The sequence below is a fragment of the Pan troglodytes genome, chromosome 19 (assembly GCF_028858775.2).
Source record: "Pan troglodytes isolate AG18354 chromosome 19, NHGRI_mPanTro3-v2.0_pri, whole genome shotgun sequence".
In the NCBI taxonomy this organism is placed as follows: domain Eukaryota; kingdom Metazoa; phylum Chordata; class Mammalia; order Primates; family Hominidae; genus Pan; species Pan troglodytes.
Window position 1 is genome coordinate 87,409,622 of NC_072417.2, and position 25,945 is coordinate 87,435,566.

At 54.1% G+C, this 25,945-nt stretch overlaps 1 protein-coding gene across 7 annotated transcripts in view; it reads left to right on the forward strand.

The window, feature by feature from the left end:
• Positions 1 to 1,637: 1,637 nt before the first annotated feature.
• Positions 1,638 to 25,945, forward strand: part of GPRC5C (G protein-coupled receptor class C group 5 member C) — a 34,277-nt gene continuing 9,969 nt past the window's right edge. Inside the window, exons 1-5 of one of the 7 annotated variants that reach the window (XM_009433203.4) lie at positions 1,638 to 1,734; positions 16,567 to 17,649; positions 20,652 to 20,746; positions 23,668 to 23,820; positions 25,646 to 25,738. In XM_009433203.4, coding sequence (XP_009431478.2) covers positions 16,599 to 17,649; positions 20,652 to 20,746; positions 23,668 to 23,820; positions 25,646 to 25,705 — 1,359 coding nt within the window. In that variant the 5' untranslated portion in view covers positions 1,638 to 1,734; positions 16,567 to 16,598 and the 3' untranslated portion in view covers positions 25,706 to 25,738. Of the gene's footprint in view, positions 1,735 to 7,719; positions 9,359 to 16,566; positions 17,650 to 20,651; positions 20,747 to 23,667; positions 24,252 to 25,645; positions 25,739 to 25,945 lie in introns of those variants that run through there. The other 6 variants (XM_009433207.5, XM_009433206.4, XM_523705.8 and 3 more) reach the window with 6 other exon arrangements.

Genomic DNA, 25,945 nt, shown 5'->3' on the forward strand with positions numbered 1-25,945 from the left:
GACAGAATTGCGGAACAGAGGATGATGAGCCTGGAGCTAGCAGCACCCAATCACTAAGCTCCGCTACCAGAGGCTCTGGGATCTGTGGTTTCATTTAAGCTCCACAGCAAGCCCCAGAGGCAGGGGTCATTGCCCCGCCTTTTTTTTTTTGTTGTTGTTGTTGTTGTTGTTGTTGTTGTTGTTGTTGTTTTGAGACAGAGTCTTGCTCTGTTGCCCAGACTGGAGTGCAATGGCACAATCTCTGCTCACTGCAACCTCCGACTCCCAGGTTCAAGTGATTCTTCTGCCTCAGCCTCCGGAGTAGCTAGGATTACAGGTACCCACCACCAGGCCCAGCTAATTTTTTGTATTTTTAGTAGTGACAGGGCTTCACCATGTTGGTCAGGCTGGTCTTGAACTCCTGACCTCAAGCAATCCACCCACCTCAGCCTCCCAAGGTACTGGGATTACAGGCGTGAGCCACCGTGCCCTGCCCATTGCCCCATTTTATAGATAGGCAAGTTCTGTGCTCTTTGGGCTCCTCTACTGCCCCTCTAGCTCTAAAACTGTGATTCCATGTGGGGAAGTCAAAACCCAGGCTTAAGCCCGGGCACAGTGGCTCACACCTGTAATCCCAGCACTTTGGGAGGCAGAGGCGGGTGGATCACCTGAGGTCAGGAGTTCGAGACTAGCCTGGCCAATATGGTGAAACCCCATCTCTACTAAAAATACAAAAATTAGCTGGGCGTGGTGGCAGGCACCTGTAATTCCAGCTACTCGGGAGGCTGAGGCAGGAGAATCGCTTGAGCCCAGGAGGCGGAGGCTGCAGTGAGCTGAGATGGCACCACTGCACTCCAGCCTGGGCAACAAAGCAAGACTCCATCTCAAAACAAACAAACAAACAAGCAAACAAACAAAAACCCAGGCTTAAGCTTTATGCCCGTCACCACGTGACCTCGGTAGGCTCCTCTCACCCTGGCCTCCAGCTTCCCCGTAAGGATAACGAAGTCAGCCCCATCGTCTGGGGGGTGCAGCTTCTCAGAGGCCAACCCTGGGGCACTTTGCTTTGTTGGAAGTTGAGTTTGATTACAGCTCTAATCATTTGTCCCCCAAAGTCAACTTTCTTTTATTGCTTACACTGCAGAATCATCCAGTCTCAATTAAAAAAAGAGATCCCACATAGTCTAGTGGTTAAAAAAAAAAAACAAATTTTTTTAATAGGAAAATAGACCCTCAGAGGAAATTGGTCACTGGGTTTAACTGGGAGGGATTGTTTCGTGCCTGTGAATGGGTTAATGTATCAGGGTGGGCATGAGGACAAATTATAAAACCAAAGGAAAATGCCGAAAGGCCATGTGAGTGACAGCAAGAATGAAGGCTATTGCATCCGAGGCCTGAAGTATAGACCCAGGTCCCACTTTAGCATAACCACAGCTGCTATTAAGACCCTCAAACGCACCATCAGTGGTTCTGGATTTTGCATAATGATTGAACTCTGCCATATCATCAGAGGGGAGGAGAATGGCGTGGAAACCAAAGGGCTGAAATTTCAGCCCCTGCCAAGCCTTCTGGGGCTCCATCACACTCCCAGAATAGCGCGGCTAGGTTCCCGGCAGCCTCGGGCTGCGCCGCAGCTGGGCTTCCGGAGAGCGAGACGAGTCAAGCCCCAAGCACTGCCGGGGACAGCTGGGACTGGACACCACCCAGAAGCCAGCTGGCTGGCCCTGCCCTGCCCTGCTGGAGGCACCATCTCTGGTGAGTGGGGGCATGTCTGACTCCCCTGCAGCTCTCCCACCATTACCTTGGGCCCCAGCTGAGTCAGGGGTGGCCTCAAATCCCAGGCAAGAGGGTGGCATCAGTGAGTGGGTCTCCTGAAGTCTTTGGTGGCAGTGGCTGGAGAAGGTGTTAAAGGGCTGAATGGCCCTGCAGGTAGGGGAGGCTGCAGTGTGTGCCATGCGGATGTGACTTTAGGAGGCCAGTGGCCACCAGCAGAATAGGGATGGGAAATGAAGATGGGTGGGCAGGGAGACACAGCCCTGCCACAGGCCAGGCAATTGCCCCGTGCAGTGCGGTCTTGAAGCTGGCTTATGAAGGTGAAGGGATTGTTGGAAGAAGGGAGGGTGGCCAAGCCCGTTTCCGGCTTGACAACAGTTATGTGTTTTCCAGTGTCCTCCTTCATTCATTTATTCCCTTGCAAGTATTAATTGAGGCAGAGCCCCAGGGGAAACACAAAGATGGGTCAGGCACACATCTTCCCTTCCCAAGAGCTTATACCTTGGCTGGGGACATAAAGCATGACAGAAATAACCATCGATAAGGCAGAAAATGTCAGGGCTATATAAGAGATAAGAGAAGTGTACTGGGGAGCACGGTACAGTGAAGTGCAAGTCCAGCAGGCTAAAGGAAGATAGTTCTAATCCACAGCTAGCCACTGAGTCTCTATGAACCTCAGTCTTTAAATATATAAGATGGAGACAATAACATCTGCCTTATGGAGGCTTATAGGGTTGTAAGCATCAAATATATATAAAAGGTGCTTGAAATTGTACAGCAATATACAGAGGTAAGCTATTATGGGTATCGTATTATCCAACTAGCCAGCATCTCTCTGAACTTTTCCGCCTGGAATTCTGGGAGCCACAGGGAGCCCGGGATCTGAGTACTGGGTTCTCGTCAGCAGCAAAGCAAAGTCTAGACCCTGAGCCTTCCTTTCCCCTTATAGAAGGCTGACAGCCTCTCTCAGCTCTTGGCCAATCAATCCAATCGACCCACAGATATGTAGTGCCCATTTTTTGGATGTATAAAGCACTGTGCTGGGGACCATGGGCGTGGAGAGGCATGAAATCCAGAGTCCATTCCCTACAGACCTATCATGAGCCAGGGAGGCAAGATCTCTGTTTGTAAGATACACCTGGCCGGGCACGGTGGCTCATGCCTATAATCCCAGCACTTTGGGAGGCCAACATGGGCGGATCAGCAGAGGTGAGGAGTTTGAGACGAGCCTGGCCAACATAGTGAAACCCTGTCTCTACTAAAAATACAAAAAAAAAAAAATTAGCTGGGTGTGGTGGTGGGCGCCTGTAATCCCAGTTACTTGGGAGGCTGAGGCAGGAGAATCGCTTGAACCCAGGAGGCAGAGGTTGCAGTGAGCCAAGATTGCACCACTGTGCTCCAGCCTGGGCAACAGAGTAAGAATCCGTCTCGAAAAAAACGAAAAAGATACATCTAAGGCAGAGCCATGTAAGAGTAGCAAATGCATGCCAGAGGTGGGATCCCAGGAGAGCAGAGGGAGGAAGAGGACTACAGGGTGGGGGGTACCAGCAAAAGCCTCTGGGAGGAGCCAAGGGCTTTAAAGGGGGATGGAATCAAGAGGTCGAGAGGAGGAGAGAGGCATCCTGGATTGAGAATACGGGACATGTGAGCGAAGTCACAGGAAGGCAAGTGCGGGGGCGAGGCAGACTCAGAGCAGGCTTCTCAGGCTGGAGTGACCATTTCCTGTGGGGGAACAGGAAGGAGAAGAGGCTGGAGTCAAGGCTAGGTACAGGTTGCAGAGGCCTTGAATGCCAGGCAAGGGAGCCTGGACTTTCACATAAAGGCACCAGGAGCCAGTGAAGGTGTTAGGAGTGAAAGGTGTTGGGGTGAAGTCAGTGAAGGTCCTGCCCTGGATGGGGGTTTGCAGGGTGACTGGAGAAGACTGCCACCAGGGGCCATCACTCTGGGGGCTGGTGTAGCCACTGCAGCAAGGTAGAAGGAATGCTCCCCCCTGAAACCCTCACAGATTGGGGTGAGACGCTTCCTGAAGGTAGGGGAACAAATTGCAGTGAGGGCTACACGTTTCCGTTTTGATTTTGATAGAGGCGGGCTGACTGAGTGGCCTGGATCCCTGGATCCTTGGCCTTGATGTCTGGTTCTCAGGATTTGCGCAGTCTGTGGATGGAGGCTGACCAGATCAGAGCAGCTCAGGGGACCCCGTTCTCTCCTTCCACAGGGAGTTGGTTAGCGGCCACTGAGCCCTGGGCAGGGAGGGGGATGAGGGAGGAGCAGATTTTGCAGCCATGGGGGAGGGTTCAGCATCAGGTGACATTCCAGTGGACTCTGCCCAAGGCCTGCTTCCGGGTACACTTCCAGAGCGATCACCCATGGGCAGCCAGTTGTGGTGAATGAGGGTTTCACTCGCCTGCTCCCTGGCCCTGGTTTCCTGCTTCTTAAGGGGCCACGATGGGACCCGAGTCCTTTCAAAAAACTAGGCAGTTCCCGCTGCTCCAAGCAGAAAGTCCTACGAGCCTAAGAGAAAAAGAGATTTGGCCAGACCCTGCAGCCAGGGCAGTAACCAGTTAATATGAGCCTGGGAGCAAGGAGAGGTGAAATGCTAACTGTTTACCAGCAGCCGGCTGTGGGTTGCAGGGCACCCAGCCACCTAGCACAGGATTCCAGGCCCCAACTTGTCAGGAAGCAGGAGCCCCACCCTCAGCTCAGTGAGGGACTATTCCTCCCCAACTGGGGCCTGGCTGCAAGACCTAGTGCTCTCCACTCCCCAGGTAGAGGGAGCAGGCCTTCTACTCTGTGGAGGAGGAAATGGCTCCTGTTGGAGATTCTGCAGGCTGAGACTGCAATCCAGAACTCCTGCTGCCCAGGCAAACTGGGAAGTCCCTCTAAACAACACAACTGACCTCTGGCTCTCCCTGGGTAGGCCTCTCCATGCCCAAAGCCGGGGTGCCAGGGCCTCCTGCCCTCACCTCTGATGCAGGGCATTACAGCCCCATTGCAGGTGACTTCTCCAGTAGGCACTGGGGCTTGCCTGCTTCTCAGAAAGTGGGGTACGGGAGGCAGGGCAGGGGTGGTGCTGTTTGCAAGGCTGCTGGTGTGAGGGGGAAGATCGGCCGTGGCCAGCCACAGAATAACGGATATTCCACAAGCATTTACTGAAAACATTTACCCACACCCGTCTGAGTGCCAGATGCCAGGGAAAACAAGATGAGTGAGACATGTCCCTGGCTCTCTAGAAGGGCACGGTGTAATTGGAGAAAAAACAATTTAGAAGGCTAATTATGATACACTAGGATAAATGATAAATAAATGAATGTGTAACAGGCTGTGGGTAAATAGGGCAACTCACAATGGGTCATTTGTGAGAAGGTGAGGATCGCTTCGCAGAGGAAGGAACATTGGAGCTGAGCTTTGGGGCAGGGCAGATTTTTTAAAACTTTTTGGTCACAAAGAAAAAGGATGGTAAGAGGCATAAAATGTTTGAGGTGGAAGGAACATCACACAGAGCATGGCATGGCAAAGCTATTCCAATCACGGTGAAACAGAACTGAAAGAATGCCAGCTTCTGCAAGAGTTTGGGTTAAAAACCATTAGGCCAGGCACGGTGGCTCATGCCTGTAATCCCAGCACTTTGGGAGGACAAGGAGGGAGGATTGCTTGAGCCTAGGAGTTCCAGACCAGCCTGGGCAACATAATGAGACCCCATCTCTACAAAAAAATACAAAAATTAGCCATGCATGATGATGCACTCCTATAGTCCCAGCTACTCGAGAGGCTGAGGCAGGAGAGTTGCTTGAGCCTGGGAAGTTGAGGCTGCACTGAGCCGAGATCGCACCACTGCACTCCAACTGGGGTGACAGAGTGAGATCCTGTTTCAAAAATAATTGATTAATTTAAATTTAAATTATAAATAAAAACTGTTAGACCTGTCAAGGCTTAGAGGGAATGACAATCATGCCAGGAAAGGGGAGGCTGATCGCTGGCTCCCTGTAAGCACCAGGTTTGTGTGAGGAACATTCCAGACACAGCTTCATTCTGGGGGTGATGTTATCATCCAGTTTTACAGTTGAGGAAAGCAGGGCTCAGAGAGATGAGGCAACTCACCCAAGTCACACAGCCGGCAGGTGGCACAGGTGTTCCCACCCTTGGGCCTTGTCAAGACCTCAGACATCTCTGAAGGAAGATTTCCAACAAACAAAGGGTTTCTCACTCTGCCAGTAGGAATCCAACTCAGGTGGGGGTGGAGGTAGTTGGGTGGTGGACACAGACATGCTTCTCCGCAATCCAGAATCTTTTTTTTTTCCTTTTTATTTCATATATTAAAAAAAAAAATTAAATAGGCTGAGCGCAGTGGTTCATACCTGGAATCCCAGCACTTTGGGAGGCCGAGGCGGAAAGATCGCTTGAGCTCAAGAGTTCGAGACCAGCCAGAGCAACACAGTGAGACCCCATATCTATTTTCTTTTTCGTTTGTTTCAATAGAGATGAAGTCTGTGTTGCCCAGGCTGGTCTCCAACTCCTGGGCTCAATCGATCCTCCCATCTAGGACTCCCAAAATGCTGGGATTATGGATTATAGGCGTGAGTCACTGTGCTGGGCCTCAAGATCTCTTTGAACAGTAGCACTCTTTGAACACTTCTCAGAGTGTAGGTTTTTGGTGAAAACAGAGTTTGCAATGGGTTCTACGCCTACTGGGGTATTAAATCAAAGTGAAGGACATTTGGGGGCACAGAGGACCCTGTGGCTGGAGTCTCGGAAAGCAGCGCCACCTCCCACAGAACTTCCCTTCCAGCATCACAGGCTCGCTGTGTCCAGCAGCCCCCACCAGGGTCTGACTCATGGTGGAGGGGTCTCATGCCTTCTCCAACTCTTGCCTCCCCACTCTGGACCAGCACAGGCCCCTGGGACTAGAGCAGAGACCAACAGGGACCCTGAAGGCTGAAGCCCATGTCATCTGCCCCAAAGGACTTGCTTTGTCCTTTAAAGGCAGACCCTGCCCAGGAAGTGAGATGGAGTGAACACAAAAAGAGCAAATAGCTCTCAGGAAACCTCCCTACATATCCACTGCCATCTACCATGCAGGGCTGGCGGTGGGCAGGGCTCCGCTGCTCCGCCCAGGCCTCAGATGCCCCAGCCTTTCCCCCGCCTGAGTGGGGAGGGAGTGGTAAAGAGTTGCCTTTTTGGAGAATCTAGGTAGGGAAAAGAGATTCCCAAAGCTTGAAAATAAATTGAAACAGATCTGCCAGATCCACAATTCATCTTTGGCTTCTTAAGGTCACAAGCAGTCTCGGGGACTATTTCCATTCCACCTTCCTCTAGCTCTTAGCTGGCTTTTCACATATGCTAATGAGCGGCCCCTCCCAGCACACTGTGTTCAGCACTAGTTGCCTGCTTCACGAGAACTAGTCCCAGCCCACAGTCATGGATGCCCCTCGCCTAGGTCTCACCCGCCGTTTGCCTTTCTAGCGTGGGCACTCAACTGCTTGGACCCTACAAGCGTTTGCCTCCCTGGCATGGGGGCCTCTGAATCTTAGGGTGGGAGGTGGAGCTACGGAAGGGAGCCCAGGAGTGAGCAACAGATCAGCAGCAGCACTGCACCCCTCTTCTTAATATTGAAGAGACTTGAAACAATTCAGTCTTCGCCACCCCAGACCAGCACGTGAGGGCAAGGCCAGGAAGGGATACAGGGTTCTAGAGAACCAGGGCCTCACCGCCAGCTCCGGCCGCTAAGCAAACATTCCCTCCAGGAGTCCGAGAAGCCGGTGTGCGAGGGGAGGAACCAGCCTGAGGTTTATCGCTCCAGCAACTCCGGGTGATTCATAGAGTTTAGACTCCCGGTTGTCGTAGACCGCGGCAGGCACGCAAACAAGCAGCCCGGGAGATACCCTCCCCTTTCCCAGCCCCCGCTCCTCCACCTTGCTACCCCCTAGCCCGTGACCAGCTGCCTCCCCTCCCCCTCGCGGGCACTCAGGGTTGAGCAAACACTCCGGGCCGCCCGCCCCGCCACCAGCTGGCTCCGACCGGCGCACCGCTGGCGATCCCCCAGGCAATTCGGCGTCATGAGAACCGGCACCCCGAGACTCGGCGCCCTGCCCTCCCTCCGCGTCTCCAGGGCCCTGGCCAGGCCCAACAACCTCTCCCTCCTCCGTGCGCCTCAGCCCCTACGGGCCTCTGGCGCGGGCTAACTAGGCCTCGCTGCGGGCCCCCAGGACTGCGCACCCCATCCCCCGCGAGGCCAGCAGCCCCGGGGGAAGGCGGCCGGAAAATCTCTTGTTTATCGGGCTGGATAAGTCCCAGCCTGGATTCGCTTCCCAATTTCTGCGGTCCAGCTTCAGCAGATTCCTGGGGCCGGAGGGGAAAGGGTGGCAACCCACAGATCCACCCCGGAACAGGGAGTGGGGGGTGGGGCTGGTGGGAACCTGACCTCCTGGAAAGGACGGACTCGGAGTCTGGAGGGGACGGACTCGGAGTCAGAGCCAACGTGTCCCGGAGCGCAGAGACCCAGGGGGTCGCGCTAAACACTGTACCTCGGGGAACAAAACCGTGAAGGCTAATTAGGACAAGTCGGAGCAGGGAACGGGGACGCCGGGAGGGGAGCGCGCGCTCCGAGTTGGGCAGAACCTGGAACGGTCACAGGAAACCCGGGCGCGGGGTAGTCGGGCCGAGGGGGACCTTTGCCTACGGTCCAGAGTGGTCTGGACTCGGCCCACGCGTGAGAGGAGCGCTTGGTGACGATCCCACGTACGCTTGGTGACTGGTGGAGGTCCCAGAGAAGCACCGTGCGTGCAAAAGGCGAACCTCGGTGTGCGGTGTGTCCACGTGTGCAAGTTGGGGAGGGGAGGGGGCGCAGAAGGCGTGACAAAGACGGACTCTGCCTTGAGTGTGCGCCTCGCTCCGGCCCGCTCCCAGCGAACTGTGCCTGAAGTGTGTCTCACGGGAGGGCCAGGACGAAGGTGACAAAGGCTAGGTGTCCCCCACGGAGACGCGCCAAGGTAGCCCCGCGCGTGTCCGTAGGCGCGCTCTCTGGAAGACGCGGTGGGGGGTGCGCAGGGCTGCACCCCCACACCGCTTGCCCCGGCGAAGGCCGAGCCCAGAAAGTGAGTGCGCGTGAGTGTGCGCGCGCCCGCTTGCGGGGGCGTGGCAGTCAACAGCAACAACCCACACGCCGGCAGGGCCAGAAACTCCCATCTCCCTCACCAGCCGGAAAGTACGAGTCGGCTCAGCCTGGAGGTGAGTCGGGGCGGGGAGGGCCGGGCAGGCTTTGTTCCTGTGTAAACGGAGCGCACGTACCTGGAGCGCTGCGGGCGCCCGATTAGCGCCCTGAATGGAGGTGATGTAACGGTGATGCAGGCGCCAGCCCACCCTCGCCGAAAGCAAGGAGCCCTGCCTGCGGACAGGCCCGCGCGAGAGCGAGCAACCCAGCGCGCCTGGCTCAGCCTCGGTCCCAGGGAGAGGCAGGCCCTGCGTCCCAGCCCGGGCCCCGCCATCCCAGCCAGGACCGGGCCTGGCCCAGCGCCCCGCGCCGCGTCCCTCCCACCCCCGCCCGCCCCCCGCCTGGGGCTGGAGTTGGCCCCAAACGCTGCGCTGGAGCGGGGCCGGCGGCGAGTCCCAGGTAAGGGCTGCTGCCTTCCCGCTCCGCCGCCCGGAAGAGTCGGGTCGGGACGGCGGGGAGTGGGCGAGGGCAGAGGCGGGGGGGCTGGACATCCTGCGGGCTGGGGACGCCGCGCCAACTCCGCTCGGTCGCTGAAAGTTTTCAAACCCGAGCCGGCTGGGGACTGGGGGGTGGGGGAGCCCGGCGCTGCGGCTCGGGCTGGAGGGAGGGGAAACGACTCCATAATCGAGGTCTCCAAGAGGAGCCTCTCCACCGCCTGCCTCTCGGTGGGAGTCCGCGGTCACTCTCTCTCGTGGGTCGGCGTCCTCTCCGCCGCCTGCTACTGTGGATTTGGAGGGCAGGTTTCTGTGGCCCTAAAAATGGGAGAGAGTGACTGGTTCCCTTGCTCCCCATTCCAGCCACCCAGGGAGCGCAGGTGTAGACCCCAGTACCGTCGACCCAAGTAGGGACGAGAGGGTTCAGAACCCCCCTGAGGGAAGTTTGGAAATTCAGACTATCGAAGCGCCTCCCCTTCTGGTAGCCTGGCCCCTAGATCCCGAACCCCCACTCCCGGCTGGCTTTTCCAGCGTCCTTTGCACCTCCATCCCCAGGCCCGCAGTGTTAACACGCAGGAAGACCCAATCACTTAACAAACTCCACGATCAAGATCCTAAAGCCCGGGAGAGGAGACTGTTGAAGTAGGGTTTTGTGCTCCTGGAGCTTCCTCTCCCCGCCGGCCCCCCACCCCTGTGCCTTCAACTGGACTGGGGGAGGGAGTGCCTTGGGGGGTGGGGTGCATTCCAGAGTGACATTCCAGAGCAGACCCTTGAAGATTTCCAAGTCTCAGAGAGCTCAGGGCATTTTGGCCCAAATACCTGGTCTTGGTGCGGGGCAGGGGCAGGAGGATAGGGGTGGGGTGTCTAGGCTGAGGTTCGAGGAACCCCAACCCACCCCCCACCAACCTACACACTGAGGCCGCTCCTTCCAGGCACAGGCGTCTCCTGTGCGCCTTCTTATCGATGGGGTAAACGCCTGAGCGCCCTGCACAGAGGGGTGAGACAGTGGGACCTAACCAGGGACTGGGAGAGACGGATAGGAGTGGAGGCAGGAAGGCTGTCAGTCGGGCCATCGTCTTTCCCTATAGGCTCTTGAGTGTGTGGGATGGGAGGAAGGCAGGTGCTCTGTGGTATCCCTGGGGGAACCTCCCTGGAGAGTGCCCTGGTCACAGCACCCTTGAAGACAGCCATTGGCCATGGGTCAATGTTGAGTTTGGTTGGCCCTGTGACACGCTGGAGCTCTCTTTCCAGTACGGTATTCTTTGCCCTGGTGGGTGGAGGGGGTCTCAGGCTTGTGTGTGGATGATGCTGGAGCGAGGAAGGGAGTTTTTGCTCTGGAGAGGTGAGAAGGCCTGGCTGTCTCCCCGTTTGCTGGATGAAGCCACTTGTTGCTGGGGGAAACCAGTCAGGGCTGCTTGGGCCTCTGAGCCTCTGAGCCCACCAGGCCTCTGCGCCCCCTGGAGAGAGAAGGAGGGAGGAGGGAGGTTCAGCAACTGGACTGCACTGACTCACAGGAGAGCTGGGGGCCGGGTGGCTGAGCCTGGGGAAAGGCCGATTTCGGATGCGATTAAAAATATTTGTACAACTGATTCCAGGGAAGTGAAGCAAAAGGCCCTTTTGTCCAGAAAATAATCTGAGGCTGGAGCTGGGCTTCAGCTGTGGGGTGGGGGAGACTCAGGGCGGAAGGAGGTCCCCCTCCTACCCCCCTCCTTGAACCCTCTGAGAATCTTTAAGCAGAAGATGCAACTCCAACATGGAGGGGACAACCCTGGGTGTGGAGAAATGCACCTGGGACCATCCAGAGGTGACTTCCAAATGCCCACTGTGTTCAGGCACAGCACCAGCTGTGGCAGTGGATTCTAGAAGTCTTGTTCACCAGCTTCAAAGACCTTACAGCCCTGGAGGGGAGACACGGACATGATTTGAACGTTCAGGGATCAGAAGGCTCAGTCTTAGTGCAGGGTCTGGGGACCCACAGGAGGCAGAAGTTTCCTCCAGGGTCCTGAGGAAAAGCCTCTGACCAGAGCTGAGTCCATCTTGTCAGTCCCTTAGCCACCATCTTAAAAGGTGGCATTGGGCCGGGAACGGTGGCTCACACTTGTAATCCCAGCACTTTGAGAGGCTGAGATAGGTAGATCACCTGAGGTCAGGAGTTCGAGACCAGCCTGGCCAACATAGTGAAACCCTGTCTCTACTAAAAATACAAAAATTAGTTGGGCATGGTGGTGGGCACCTGTAATCCCAGCTACTCGGGAGACTGAGGCAGGAGAATTGCTTGAACCTGGGAGTTGGAGGTTGCAGTGAGCCGAGATCATGCCATTGCACTCCAGTCTGGGCAACAAGAGTGAAGCTTCGTCTCAAGAAAAAAAAAAGGCTGGGCGCAGTGGCTCACGCCTGTAATCCCAGCACTTTGGGAGGCCGAAGCGGGCGGATCACGAGGTCAGGAGATTGAGACCATCCTGGCTAAACACGGTGAAACCCCGTCTCTACTAAAAATAGAAAAAATTAGCCGGGCGTGGTGGCGGGCGCCTGTAGTCCCAGCTACTCCGGAGGCTGAGGCAGGAGAATGGCGTGAACCTGGGAGGCGGAGCTTGCAGTGAGCCGAGATCACGCCACTGCACTCCAGCCTGGGCGACAGAGCGCGACTCCGTCTCAAAAAAAAGAAAAAAAAAAGGCATTGGCTGAATGTGCACTCCCGGCATCAGAGGGCTGGAGCTGTGCTCTTCTGAGCTTCTCTTTAACTCTGTGAGGGTCCCTGTCCTAGGCAGTGGATGAGAGCCACGCCCAGAAAGCCCAGGTTTCCCACCTGAGTCCATGTATTTCTGTCTTCCCACCTGCCCTTCCATTTCTGGGGGAACCAGAGAAATAAGGTATTTCAGGATGGGACCAGGTTGTTTCCTCTGAGGCTATTAAGTTACTCAGCAACTTACTAAAAGCAGCAGCCTGGCTGCTGGGCAGCAGCATGGTACCTGGATGCGGTTAGGGGCAGGTACAGGCTCCTCTCTCATTCCTTGAAAGTTTCTATATTGAGGGGGTTGGCAGGAGAAGCAAGACTTGAAGGGTCAGGTGCAGAAGGAAGTTGCTGGTCACCAACCACAAAATCAGGGGGAAACTGGAGGTGGGGGCTTAGGGACAGAGAGCTGTGAAGCTTTCCTGACCCTGGCCCAAGTGCCTGTGGGCTTCTGGGAGCCAGCAGGATACAGGCAAGTATATCTAGGGCAAGATGGATCAAGAAGAATGAGTGGCATTGGTCCCTGGCTTGGTTTTCTGTAATGACATGCCTGTTAGATTTGAACTTGTAGTATGGGCTTTAGTATCCTTTTTCCCCACCTCCACCATCCAACCAGTCCTTCGATTGTTTTTTGGAAAGGATCTTTCAGAGCTGGCCATTATGGCTTTACCTTTGGCCTTGACCTTTAAACTGGGATGAATGTGCCCCCCAACAAATTGATTGCCTGTGCATTTTTGCCAGACTCTTTTCCTAAAAGCACAACCCTGGCTATGCCCCCATGATGCTAAAAGCAGCCTTCAGTGGCTGCCTGTTGCCTTTAGAATAATGCCCCCAGCCCCACCCCTGTAGCATTTCCAATGTGTCAGCCAGCAGCTGCAGCCTCCCTTTGCAAACTCAGCTGATACTTGGCAAACTGAATTCTTTTTTAACTTGCTCTGGACTTGGGCTCAAAGGGCTTTGATTCACACCATCTTTTCTGCCTTGCACGTCTGTCTCCTTGTTCCCTTAACCTGCTCAGCCCTTCCTCACATTCTTCAGGGCTTAGCTTCTGGGTGTCCCTGTCTCTTGGCAGTGTCTGGGACCTGGTATTTTTTTTTATTAGATTCTGAGTAAAACTCTGCGGAACAGTCTTTCTCTACTCTGCCTGTTTCTCTTCTGTGTTCCTGTAGCCCCTGTCTCTCTCCTGCAGGTAAATTCCATTGTGTGGCCCTTAATCATATTCTTCCTTGTGTAATTTTTGTGAGTACCTACCTTATCTCTCTTGATAGATTTTAAATGCCATCAAGTCAGGGACTACGTTTGTTCATGTTTGTATTTTCCACAGCTCTGGGAACAACAGGGCCTTTCCTTCCCAGGCGCACAGTCAATATTTGCTGATTTGGAGTAATTGCCTGTTCTAAACTGGGCCCTGGCCGAGGGAGGTGGGGTGAAAAGCCCTTGAAAGTGCAGGTGTCCGGAGTCTAAGTGGCAGTTCTGAGGGTTCTCTTCCCTACGTCCAGCTTCAAGCCCAAGTTCTGGCTGGTTTGGCTGTGGAGCCCAAGATGAAGTTGAACATTTAGGATCCCACAGCTTGTTGTTATCCATAAATTATCTCCCAGGAGTGGGTCCATATTACGCCTTCCCTTATTTGTTGTTGTTGTTGTTGTTGTTGTTGTTGTTGTTTTTGGTTTTTGAGATGGAGTCTCGCTCTGTCACCCAGGCTGGAGTGCAGTGGCGCAATCTCGCCTCACTGCAATCTTCTGCCTCCCGGGTTCAAGGGATTCTTCTGCCTCAGCCTCCTGAGTAGCTGGGATTACAGGCGCACGCCACCACACCTGGCTAATTTTTGTATTTTTAGTAGAGACGTGGTTTCAGCATGTTGGTCAGGCTGGTCTGGAACTCCTGACCTCGTGATCTGCCCGCCAAAAGTGCTGGGATTACAGCATGAGCCACCGCACCCAGCCTACTCCTTACCTCTTAGCCCTCTCTTACTCCTCTTTCCAGCACTTGTAAATAAAATGCAGTTGGTGCTTTATTGATTTACAAAGTCCCCTACAGAAGCTTATTTAAGTCCTGCATTAGAAGTAAAGAGAAACTAGCCATTAGAACGCCAGTTATTTAGGAAAACAACAGTACATTTACATGAGATAGTTAATTTTAAGAGTTAATCTTAAGCAAGCTTAATTGAAAGATGAGGTAGCTGAGATGGCTAAGACGACCTAAATATTTTCAAGTGGCATGGAGACTATTTGAAGGGACTTTGAAAATGGATCCTCTTTATTGTGTCCATTTCACTTAATTTTATGAGTTGCATTGCCCCTGATTTAGTAAGTGTTCTTTCACATAACAGTTATGGACAGAATTTTTTTTTTTTTTTTTTTTTTTTTTTGCTTCTGTGTTGAAAAGAGGGACAATTTCTATCAACTGTGGGATTTAGGGCTTTTGTTTGCCTATTAGAAATTAAGTAGCCAGGAATGGTAGAAAACAGTAAGGAGGTAAACCATGTATAAACAACCTCACAATCCCCCTAAAAAAGGAAAAAGGGTGGCAGCCTCACAGAATAGAGTTAGATAATGCCATTCCCCTGCCAGCCACTAGTGGTCACTGTCAGACCAGGAAAGCTTGGTTGCTGTTTTCCCAGAGAGTTCCTGATGAAGCTGGGTTACAACTAGTTATTTGAACACGTGGGGTGACTTAAATGTGGACTACCTGCATTCGTAGAATTTTGAAACGTATAACCTGTTTCTTTAAGCATTTAAATTTTCTCTTTCTTTTCTTTTCTTTCTTTTTTTTGGAAACAGTCTCGCTCTGTTGCCCAGGCTGCAGTGCAGTGGTGCAATCGCAGCTCACTGCAGCCTCGATCCCCTGGGCTCAGATGATCCTCTAACCTCAGCCTCCCAAGTAGCTCAGACTACAGGTGCATGCCACCACACTCTCTGCTAATTCATATATATATATATATTTGTTGTTGTTGTTGTTTGTTTTCATACAGAGTCTCACTCTATTGATCAGGTTGGAGTGCAATGGCGCAGTCTTGGCTCACTGCAACTTCCACCTCCTGGGCTCAAGCAATTCTCCTGCCTCAGCCTCCTGAATAGCTGGTATTATAGGCGTGCACCTCCACGCCCGGCTAATTTTTGTATTTTTAGTAGAGACGGGGTTTCACCATTTTGGCCAGGCTGGCCTCGAACTCCTGACCTCAAGTGATCCACCAGTCTTGGCCTCCTAAAGTGCTGGGATTACAGGCGTGAGCCACTGCACCCAGCTGCTAATTTTTGTATTTTTTGTAGAGACGGGGTTTCACCATGTTGCCCAGGCTGGTCTCAAACTCCTGGACTCTAGCAATCTGTTCACCTTGACCTCCCAAAGTGCTGGGATTATAGGCATGAACCACCGTGCCCAGCAGCATTTAAATTTTCAGTGTTAGGTTTCCTCCAAGTACATTTAAAACTTTTGATTGGAAAAAAACGCATTGATTTGGTCTTTAATATTTCTTAACCTGTTAAATCCATTACCTCCACTTCACGCGGGAAAATCCAATTGGTATTGGGAGCAGGAATTTGGTTTTCTTCTCTGGCACAGATCTGTGGCATTTGTTAGAGCAGCAGTGAGTAGATGGAGTGAAAATTACCTTGCTGGTGTTAATAAAAGCTAATTTTCTTGCCTTCTAGCTACGACGTCTTAAAGTCTTCTATTAAAGATTAATTCCTTTGGGTTTTGCATTGCCCTTGCCTGGTTCTTACTTTTAAAATGTTAATGCTCCGAAGGAAAATTTTTGCATTAAGTCATTAACTCCTTAGCTGGGGACTTCGTTTATTTCACCCTTGACTTCCGCTTCCGAGCTAGGCAAAAAATGGAGGATTCTGAACTGGAGACTTGGCACTAAAAGTGGGAAAATGACTGTCTCTTCATTTTTCCTGGCTGTTGGTTATGCCTGCTGCAGCTGCTTGTTAAGTCTATTGAATGAATGAATGAATGAATGAATGAACACATAGCTGACTGGCTGTGGATTTAGGCCTCACAGGAATGGAGTTTAGGGGCATAGCAGCTGACCTCCTGAAGCCTGAAAGTCCCAGGGCAGAGAGGAGGTACTGGGTGGGTGGTATGCTTGGTCTTGACTTGTTCACAAGCCCCTTCATCCTCCACTGTAGCCGCCAGAGCTCAGGGAATATCTGAACCCAGGTTATGTTTGGTGGAAGGGAGGGAGCTGAAAATTCAATGACAAGTTTTTCTTTTGCCATGGCTAGGAATAGGGCTGACAAATGGGCTTCATCTCATTTGCCTCTCTGGCCAGTTGAAATGCCTCTCAGGGGTTCTATGTTAAGAAGGATTCTGAGGTCCAGAGAGCCTCACGGTCAGCAGCTAGCACTGTCTGCCTGGGTTTAGGATGGGGGAAGCAGCACCATGTATATTGGAGTCTGACCTTGGAGGACTAATTTTGTCCCTTTTCCTTCTGTCTCTAGGGACCCAACCAGAGCCTGGCCTGGGAGCCAGGATGGCCATCCACAGAGCCTTGGTGATGTGCCTGGGACTGCCTCTCTTCCTGTTCCCAGGGGCCCGGGCCCAGGGCCATGTCCCACCCGGCTGCAGCCAAGGCCTCAACCCCCTGTACTACAACCTGTGTGACCGCTCTGGGGCGTGGGGCATCGTCCTGGAGGCCGTGGCTGGGGCGGGCATTGTCACCACGTTTGTGCTCACCATCATTCTGGTGGCCAGCCTCCCCTTTGTGCAGGACACCAAGAAACGGAGCCTGCTGGGGACCCAGGTATTCTTCCTTCTGGGGACCCTGGGCCTCTTCTGCCTCGTGTTTGCCTGTGTGGTGAAGCCCGACTTCTCCACCTGTGCCTCTCGGCGCTTCCTCTTTGGGGTTCTGTTCGCCATCTGCTTCTCTTGTCTGGCGGCTCACGTCTTTGCCCTCAACTTCCTGGCCCGGAAGAACCACGGGCCCCGGGGCTGGGTGATCTTCACTGTGGCTCTGCTGCTGACCCTGGTGGAGGTCATCATCAATACAGAGTGGCTGATCATCACCCTGGTTCGGGGCAGTGGCGAGGGCGGGCCTCAGGGCAACCGCAGCGCAGGCTGGGCCGTGGCCTCCCCCTGTGCCATCGCCAACATGGACTTTGTCATGGCACTCATCTACGTCATGCTGCTGCTGCTGGGCGCCTTCCTGGGGGCCTGGCCCGCCCTGTGTGGCCGCTTCAAGCGCTGGCGTAAGCATGGGGTCTTTGTGCTCCTCACCACAGCCACCTCCGTTGCCATATGGGTGGTGTGGATCGTCATGTATACTTACGGCAACAAGCAGCACAACAGTCCCACTTGGGATGACCCCACGCTGGCCATCGCCCTCGCCGCCAATGCCTGGGCCTTCGCCCTCTTCTACGTCATCCCCGAGGTCTCCCAGGTGACCAAGTCCAGCCCAGAGCAAAGCTACCAGGGGGACATGTACCCCACCCGGGGCGTGGGCTATGAGACCATCCTGAAAGAGCAGAAGGGTCAGAGCATGTTCGTGGAGAACAAGGCCTTTTCCATGGATGAGCCGGCTGCAGGTGGGTCTCTGTGGATGCCCCCAGTGGCCCCTTTCTCCATCCCATGTCTTTTACTGCAGGACAGGGAGCCAGTCTCTTGAGCAAAATGGAAAGTTTTTGAGGTTTTCTGTAGTTTTCTGCCTAAGTGTCTGTAAATTCCATTTAATTAAAGATTTTTTTTTTTCAGTTGGGCATGGTAGATCATGCCTGTAATCCTAGCACTTTGGGAGGCCAAGGCGGGTGGATCACTTGAGACGAGGAGTTCGAGACCAGCCTGATCCACATGGTGAAACCCCGTCTCTACTAGAAATCCAAAAAAATTAGCTGGGTGTGCTGGCTCATGCCTGTGATCTCAGCTACTCGGGAGGCTGAGGCAGGAGAATCACTTGAACCTGGGAGGCAGAGGTTGCAGTGAGCCAAAATCGAGCCACTACACTCCAGCCTGGGTGACAGAGCAAGACTCCATCTCAAAATAAATAAATAAATAAGATTTTTTTTCTATATTCATATAATTCATGCATACATTCTCACTGTAAAATTTCAAACATTACAGATAAAATGAAATTTTCCCCAGCTGCCTCCCCAGTCCTACCCGTCCCATCCTGTTCCTTCCCCAGAAGTGACCACTATTGACTGATATAATATCTATGTGCCTCTGTTTCTCCATTTGTAAAATGGGGATAATGTCAGTACCTATTTCATAGGGTTCTTGTGAGGATTGAATTAATTAGTGCCGGCTGGGCGCCATGGCTCACACCTGTAATCCCAGCACTTTGGGAGGCTGAGGTGAGTGGAGCTTGAGCCTAGGAGTTTGAGACCGGCCTGGACAACATAGTGAGGCCCCGTCTCTACAAATAATTTCAAAAATTAGCCAGGTGTGGTAGTGCATGCTTATGGTCCCAGCTCCTCAGGAGGCTGAGGCAGGAGGATTGCCTGAGCCCAGGAGGTTGAGGCTTCAGTGAGCCGTGATTGCGCCACCACATTCCAGCCTGGATGATCTCAAAAAAAAAAAAATTACTTAGTGCCCGGCCCATGAAAAGCACTCTTGAAGAATTAGCTATTTGCTGTGTGTGCGTGTCTATTATTTTACATATTTTACTAATACTATCCTTCCAGAACTTGTTTTTCTATTATGTATGTATCCATAATCACCTTAGTTTTCTTTAAAAGGAAGTATTTTTCGGGTAATTTTTTTCTCTTTTTTTTATTTTTTATTTTTTTATTTTTTGAGGCGGAGTCTCGCTCTGTCACCCAGGCTGGAGTACAGTGGTGTGATCTTGGCTCACTGCAACCTCCGCCTCCCGGGCTCAAGATATTCTCCTGCCTCAGCCTCCCAAGTAGCTGGGATTACAGGCACGTGCCACCACACCTGGCTAATTTTTGTATTTTTAGTAGAGACGGGATTTCACTCTGTTGGCCAGGCTGGTCTTGAACTGCTAACCTCAAGTGATCCGCCTGCCTCGGCATCCCAAAGTGCTGGGATTACAGGTGTGAGCCGCTGCACCTGGCCTTTTTCTCTTTTTAATAAAAGTATTTGGGGTGCCGCTCAGTGGTCTCAGCAGCGCCCTTGTTAGCTGTACAGCCCACTAGCATTTCCTCAGCACCTGCTCTGTGCCAGCCCCTGTGCTAATCCCCTTACCGATGTGGCCCATTGCACGCATCCCACCTGCTCTTCCTCAGCCTGCTGGCTGCAGCCCCTCATCTGACATGACCTGGAAATTTGGGGGTACCATCTCAAAGTCCTGACCCTGCCCCCAGACTGTGCTGATCTGGAGGCCTGGGGGCTTCAGACTTTCTTAACTGCCCGGTTAACAAGCACCGGCTCTGGGGTCTCTGCCGGGAGGTCAGAGTCAGGCAGTGGAAGTTCCAGAATCAGAGACATTCCTTTCTCTTCTACACACTGTGAAATCCTCATAATCCCTGCTTTGGAGAAAGAGATGACCATTGTCCTGCCGGGCACTTGATCTTTGATCTGCCCACCTGGGCTGAGGTGCTGGCCTCACCCCTGGGTGGCCCCTGTCACACGCACGGTGTGCATGGGGGGTGGAATTGGCAAAACCCACCAGAGAGGTGGGGCTTACAGACAAGTGCTGGGAGGAGCCTCAGGCCCCGCCCCCACACCGAATGCCGGTCGGGGCCAAATGGTTCTCAACCTTCGGGCTGAGTTTTTACTTCCTTTTTTTTTTTCTAAATGGAAAAATCAATAGCGTGAGCCCAGGCCCAGCACTTAGGAAACCCTATATAGGTTGCGGTCCCTCAGAGCTGCAGGACCGTCAGCCTTGCCGGAGCCAGACGTCCGCTGTGCTGTCCTCACAGCAAGGCCTGCTCCGATGCCCCGGGGTGGGTCAGCAGCCCTCCTCAAACACCCTGGGAGTACCCAGCAGGGCGGAACACATCGGGAAACCAACACCCCAAAGGCACAAGGAAGTAGCCCTGGAGCTAAAAATAGTTCTGGAAACTTGCCAGGGGGCCACAGGCTGGGACGTGCGTTAAGGCTCCCTGGCCAGGCTCTGGGTTGGTGTAGTGGGGAAGGGGCGCCCAGGTCGGCCCTGGGAGGACATGAACAGGCTTAGGCCGAGGGCTCTCAGATGTATTTACCTCTGTGCCTGGCAGCTGGCCCGTGGTGACAGGCAGAGCTGGAGGCTGGCCATCTTGGAAGGCGGCCGAAGGCCCATGTGTCCTCTTGGCCTCTGGCCCCGGAGGGCGGATGGGGATGTGGAGGTTGCTGACAGAGCATTTTGTGAGCTGTTGCGTCAGGGGCTGGGGGGTCTACAGTGCAGGGAAGCTCAGCAGTGTTGTTCACTCCCATGCATCTGTACAAAGGGGCGCTAGGCTTGGGAGGGGGCCCCCGTGTTCACAACCTCACCCCCAAGTTGGCCACTCCTGGGTTAGAGACTATGCCAGGGTTGGCCTGCCCCCTTTACCTCTTCCCTGCCCCCAGAGAGCCTTGCTTGGCTTGTGGGAGGTGGGGAAGGGAGCTGAGAGCCCTGGGATCTTCAAACTGTTCCTGCTTTTCCTTCTAGCTAAGAGGCCGGTGTCACCATACAGCGGATACAACGGGCAGCTGCTGACCAGTGTGTACCAGCCCACTGAGATGGCCCTGATGCACAAAGTTCCGGTAAGTGGGTTCCCCAGGTCCCCATGACACATCTGGGCTACAGAGACCAGCCTCAGCAGGCCAGCGGGAGAAGGCCATGTGGCCAGAGCTGGGTTGGGTGGAGGTGGTAAGGGGAAGGCAAGCTTCTCCATCTGGTGCTTTTACCTGGGGAATCCAGAGCCCCAGTTCTTAACTTCCTTGTCCTGGAGTCAGTGTACCCACCACCTTCAGCTGCACTGCAGTGAGACCCGCCCTGTGTCACTGGGGCATTGCACACAGGTTGTGTCGGGATGCTATAGGGAATGCTGGGTGAGCTCTCCCTGGTGGGAGCTGCCAGCTTTACCCTGGAGAGCTTGGGGAGGGACAAAGGAGGGTCTCAGCCAGGTGCTCCCAAAATGGACAGGGGTCCAAATGTCACAGGTCTGGATAGGTGTTTACTTCTCAACCACAGCTGTGCCAAGGGGGCCCACACTCTCCTCCCTCTCTGGCAGGCAGCAAGTCTCGACCTTACACCTCCCCCTGGGTTCTGGAAACTAGAAGCATCGTTAGCCAGGGGAGGGGGAGGGAGCAGGAAGACGGTGGGTTGGATTCTACTCACTCCTATATGTGTTCCTCCTCCTGGCTGGCAGAGGCTGTGGGGAGAGGTCAGTGACCCGTCTTGGCAGGACACTGGGAACAGGAAACAAGGAGGTCAGCTGGGTGGCGTTCTCATCCCCCTCCCTGCCCTCTCTGTGAGAGCCGCAGGGTAGGGGGAGGTGAGTGTGGCTGAAGCTTCCAATCCCAGCGCCTCCCCTCTCCCTGAGCCTGAACCTGAGCCTGGGCAGAGGAGAGCTTCCGGAGCACCAGGAGTGGAGGCTGCGGGCTGTCAGCTCTGGCGGGGAGTGGGCAGCCACAGAAGCCTTTGCTGAATAGCTTCCTTCACTGTTGCTGCACCTCACTCCCCAGCGCGTTTGGAGTCTGCTTCCTGGGGGATGATCTGGATTAACAGGGATATTTTATCTGACCGGTTCTCAAAACATGGTACCCGGACCACCAGCACCAGCCTCACCTGGGAGCCTACTCAAAGTGCAAATGGGGGCCAGGCACAATGGCTCACACCTGTAATCCCAGCACTTTGAGAGGCTGAGGCAGGTGGATCACCTGAGGTCAGGAGTTTGAGACCAGCCTGGCCAACATGCTGAAACCTCATCTCTACTAAAAACACAAAAATCAGCCAGGCATAGTGGCACATGCCTGTAGTCCCAGCTACTAGGAAGGCCTTAGCCAGAGGATCCCTTGAACCCGGGAGGTGGAGGTTGCAGTGAGCACAGATTGTACCACTGCACTCCAGCCTGGACAACAGAGTGAGACTCTGTCTCCAAAAATAAATAAATAAGAAAAAAAAAAAAAAGTGCAGATGGGGCGGGGCCAGAGCTGGGATGGAGCTGACTGTTAGCATCCGTTCAGGGCGTCGGCACCATGGGGGCACTATCCAGCGCAGATCTGCAAGCCCAGCATTCAGCACTCCCTCCCCCAGCCCCAGCTGTTGCCAGCTGCGTGGGGCCAGCTGTGTTGGGTGGGGACTGTGTAGGGTCCAGCTATGAGTTGGTGGGGACTGTGTAGGGTCCAGCTATGAGTTGGTGAGGCTTAACAAGCAGTGCAGGTGATTCCAATGCACACTCATCTGTGGTTTTGGACCACAGATGTAGATGTTCCAGGGACCACATGGACAGGGGCCATTGCAGACAGGCCTGAGGACCTCCTGGGCCTGATTGACTTGAAGGCTAGTTTGGGGTCTGGGAGCTACAGAGATTTGGTGGCAGCTCTTTCCCATAGGGCTAAGACAGATGGGGCCAGGAATACACCTTTCCTCCAGCATAGGAGCCAGAACAGGTACCTCAGGACCCTCTTCACCCCACAGCTGGTGTCTCTCACCCACATGGGAGCAAGACCCAGCGCCAGGCAGAGAATTCAGGTTTCAAGACTCCAAATCAGGGCCGGTTGCAGTGGCTCATGCCTTTAATCCCAGTGCTCTGGGAGACTGACGTGGGAGAACTGCTTGAGGCCGAGGGTTCGAGAGCAGCCCTGGCAACGTAGTGAGACCCCCCCCACCCCACCGTTTCTACAAGAAAAAAAAAAGACTCCAAATCAGACCGGCCAGACTAGATGCCTAGAGAGATGTGTGGGCACACCCAGAGCCATGTCCTCCACCAGGGAAGCCAGCAACTGTGATGCTGGGGGTATGGTAGTGACAGGCGGTAGACTCGGGGTAATATTCTTGGAGGAGCCGGGCATGGTGGCTCACACCTATAATCCCGGCACTTTGGGAAGCCGAGGCGGGTGGATCACGAGGTCAGGAGATTGAGACCATCCTGGCTAACATGATGAAACCCCGTCTCTAATAAAAATACAAAAAATTAGCCGGGCACGGTGGCGGGCTCCTGTAGTCCCAGCTACTCGGGAGGCTGAGGCAGGAGAATGGCGTGAACCCGGGAGGCAGAGTTTGCAGTGGGCCGAGATCGCGCCACTGCACTCCAGCCTGGGCGACAGAGTGAGACTCCGTCTCAAAAAAAAAAAAAAAGATTCTTGGAGGAAGGGGGCCTGGGAGCTATGTCAGACAGGTAGTAGCAGCTCTCTGTGGCTGACTCTCCACTGGCCCTAGCATTTCCCTAAACAATTGGAAGCAGGAGGGTTTTGAGAAGGGGATCCCCCTCTGTGAAGCCCCAGCACCATCCAAGGTCAGCAGGGGCCTCGTTCCCATGCCCAGAGGCAGGGTGAGATAAGGGGCTCAGGCCTGGCTGTCCCAGGCTGCTCCTGGGGCCCAGCCAGAGGGGGCAGAGGAGCCGAGGGGGGAGTTGGGGGGGATCTGGCAGTCCCAGCCCTGCAGGAAGTGTTTGTGCATCCGCCCCGGCGGAACCTGGCTCCCAGTCCCCGACTGTGAGGCCGCCTGTTCTTCCTTCCAGTCCGAAGGAGCTGCTTACGACATCATCCTCCCACGGGCCACCGCCAACAGCCAGGTGATGGGCAGTGCCAACTCGACCCTGCGGGCTGAAGACATGTACTCGGCCCAGAGCCACCAGGCGGCCACACCGCCGAAAGACGGCAAGAACTCTCAGGTCTTTAGAAACCCCTACGTGTGGGACTGAGTCAGCGGTGGCCAGGAGAGGCGGGCGGATTTGGGGAGGGCCCTGAGGACCTGGCCCCGGGCAAGGGACTCTCCAGGCTCCTCCTCCCCCTGGCAGGCTCAGCAACATGTGCCCCAGATCTGGAAGGGCCTCCCTCTCTGCCAGTGTTTGGGTGGGTGTCCTGGGTGTCCCCACCCACTCCTCAGTGTTTGTGGAGTCGAGGAGCCAACCCCAGCCTCCTGCCAGGATCACCTCGGCGGTCACACTCCAGCCAAATAGTGTTCTCGGGGTGGTGGCTGGGCAGCGCCTATGTTTCTCTGGAGATTCCTGCAACCTCAAGAGACTTCCCAGGCGCTCAGGCCTGGATCTTGCTCCTCTGTGAGGAACAAGGGTGCCTAATAAATACATTTCTGCTTTATTAACTCTCGCTCTGGGATTGTGGTTTCTGACCTGGGCTCCTGGTTTCTGATGAACGTCTCCTCCACCATGGCCTGTGGGTGACTTCTCTTTCTTCCCTCCAAATCCAGCTCACATTTAAAGCTGCTGCAGATTTTTCCTATGCAATTAAGTAGCTGATGCCTCTCCCCAGTGAGTGGTTCTTTAGCAGGTCCTCTGTCTGTATTGTGTGCGATCAGAATGAACACCCAGGCTCAGTGCATGCCTAGGATGCAGTCCCGCACCTGGGCTTGTCTGAGGCCAGGCAGCTTTCCTCTGGGAACCCCCCTCCAGTGGCTGTGGGGACAGGACTGGGAAGGTGGGCCTTGAGCAGGTGGCTCTGTGTGTAAGGGAAGATGAACTCATTTCAGCTTCTCCTGGGATGAATGACAGTGAAGATCCCATAGCGGACAAAGTGGAGACTCATTCTGCTCCATGCTTTGAGATCACACCGTGTGATACGTGCAAAGGAATGGCCTAGAGAGGGTCAGGAATTGTTTACAAATGGGTTGACAAAAGTGCAAAGGGTTGGGCGAGGTCCTGGTTGGTTTCATTCCCGAGCGGTCATTAAAATGTCCATTTATGCGGGGCGCGATGGCTCATGCCTGTAATTCCAGCACTTTGGGAGGCCAAGGTGGGAGGATCGCTTGAGCCCAGGAGTTCCAGACTAGCCTGGGTAACATAGTGAGACCTTGTTTCTACAAAAAAAAAAATTTTTTTTAATTAGCCAGACATTAGTCCTAGCTACTCAAGGGGGTGAGGTGGGAGGATCTCTTAAGCCCGGGAGGTCGAGGCTGCAGTGAGCTTTGATTGCACCATTACACTACTGCCTGGGCAACAGAGCGAGACTCTGTCTCAAAAAAAGAAAGTCAGTTTGCTCGGTACTTATACTAAGCAAAAGCCTTTCCTCAGCAGCTCATTTTTTAATTTAATTTAATTTAATTTTTTTTTTTTGAGACAGAGTCTTGGTCTGTTGCCCAGGCTAGGGTGCAGTGGCGCAATCTCGGCTCACTGCAACCTCCGCCTCCCAGGTTCAAGCGATTCTCCTGCCTCAGCCTCTTGAGTAGCTGGGATTACAGACATGTGCCACCACACCTGGCTAACTTTTTGTATTTTTAGTAGAGACAGGGTTTCACCATGTTGCCCAGACTGGTCTTGAACTCCTGGCCTCAAGTGATCTGCCCACCTCAGCCTCCTGGAGTACTAGGGTTACAGGCATGATCCACCACTCTCGGCCCATCAGCTCATTTTAATCCCCAAGGCTGCCCTGGAAGGTGGGAAGGACTAGTATTCTATCCCTTTTCCAGACTCAGAATCCCAGAACTGTACCATTTTGGGGTGAGACAGGGCCTCAGAGTAGTTCTACCGCCCCCTTTTACAGGTAAGCGAACTGACCCAGAGAGGCCAGGCCAACACCAACCAGGTTTTCCTAAGACTCTGACGTCCAGCAGCCTTTCTCCGTGGCCCACCCTGGGTAAGCCAGTCCAGTGGGTGGCACTTCCAGCCATGTGGTTGAGACAGCAGGGTCCTGACCTTTGGACGCTGGCTCAAGACTTTGCCAGGGGGCTGCCAGGCCGGCCCCGGGGAGCCTGCTCCTCCCAGGCTTGGGAATGTTTCTCCCCAACTAGTCAGAAGCTATTTTCTGATACCGGTTGTAGGGGAAAAAATGTTTTTGTTGAAA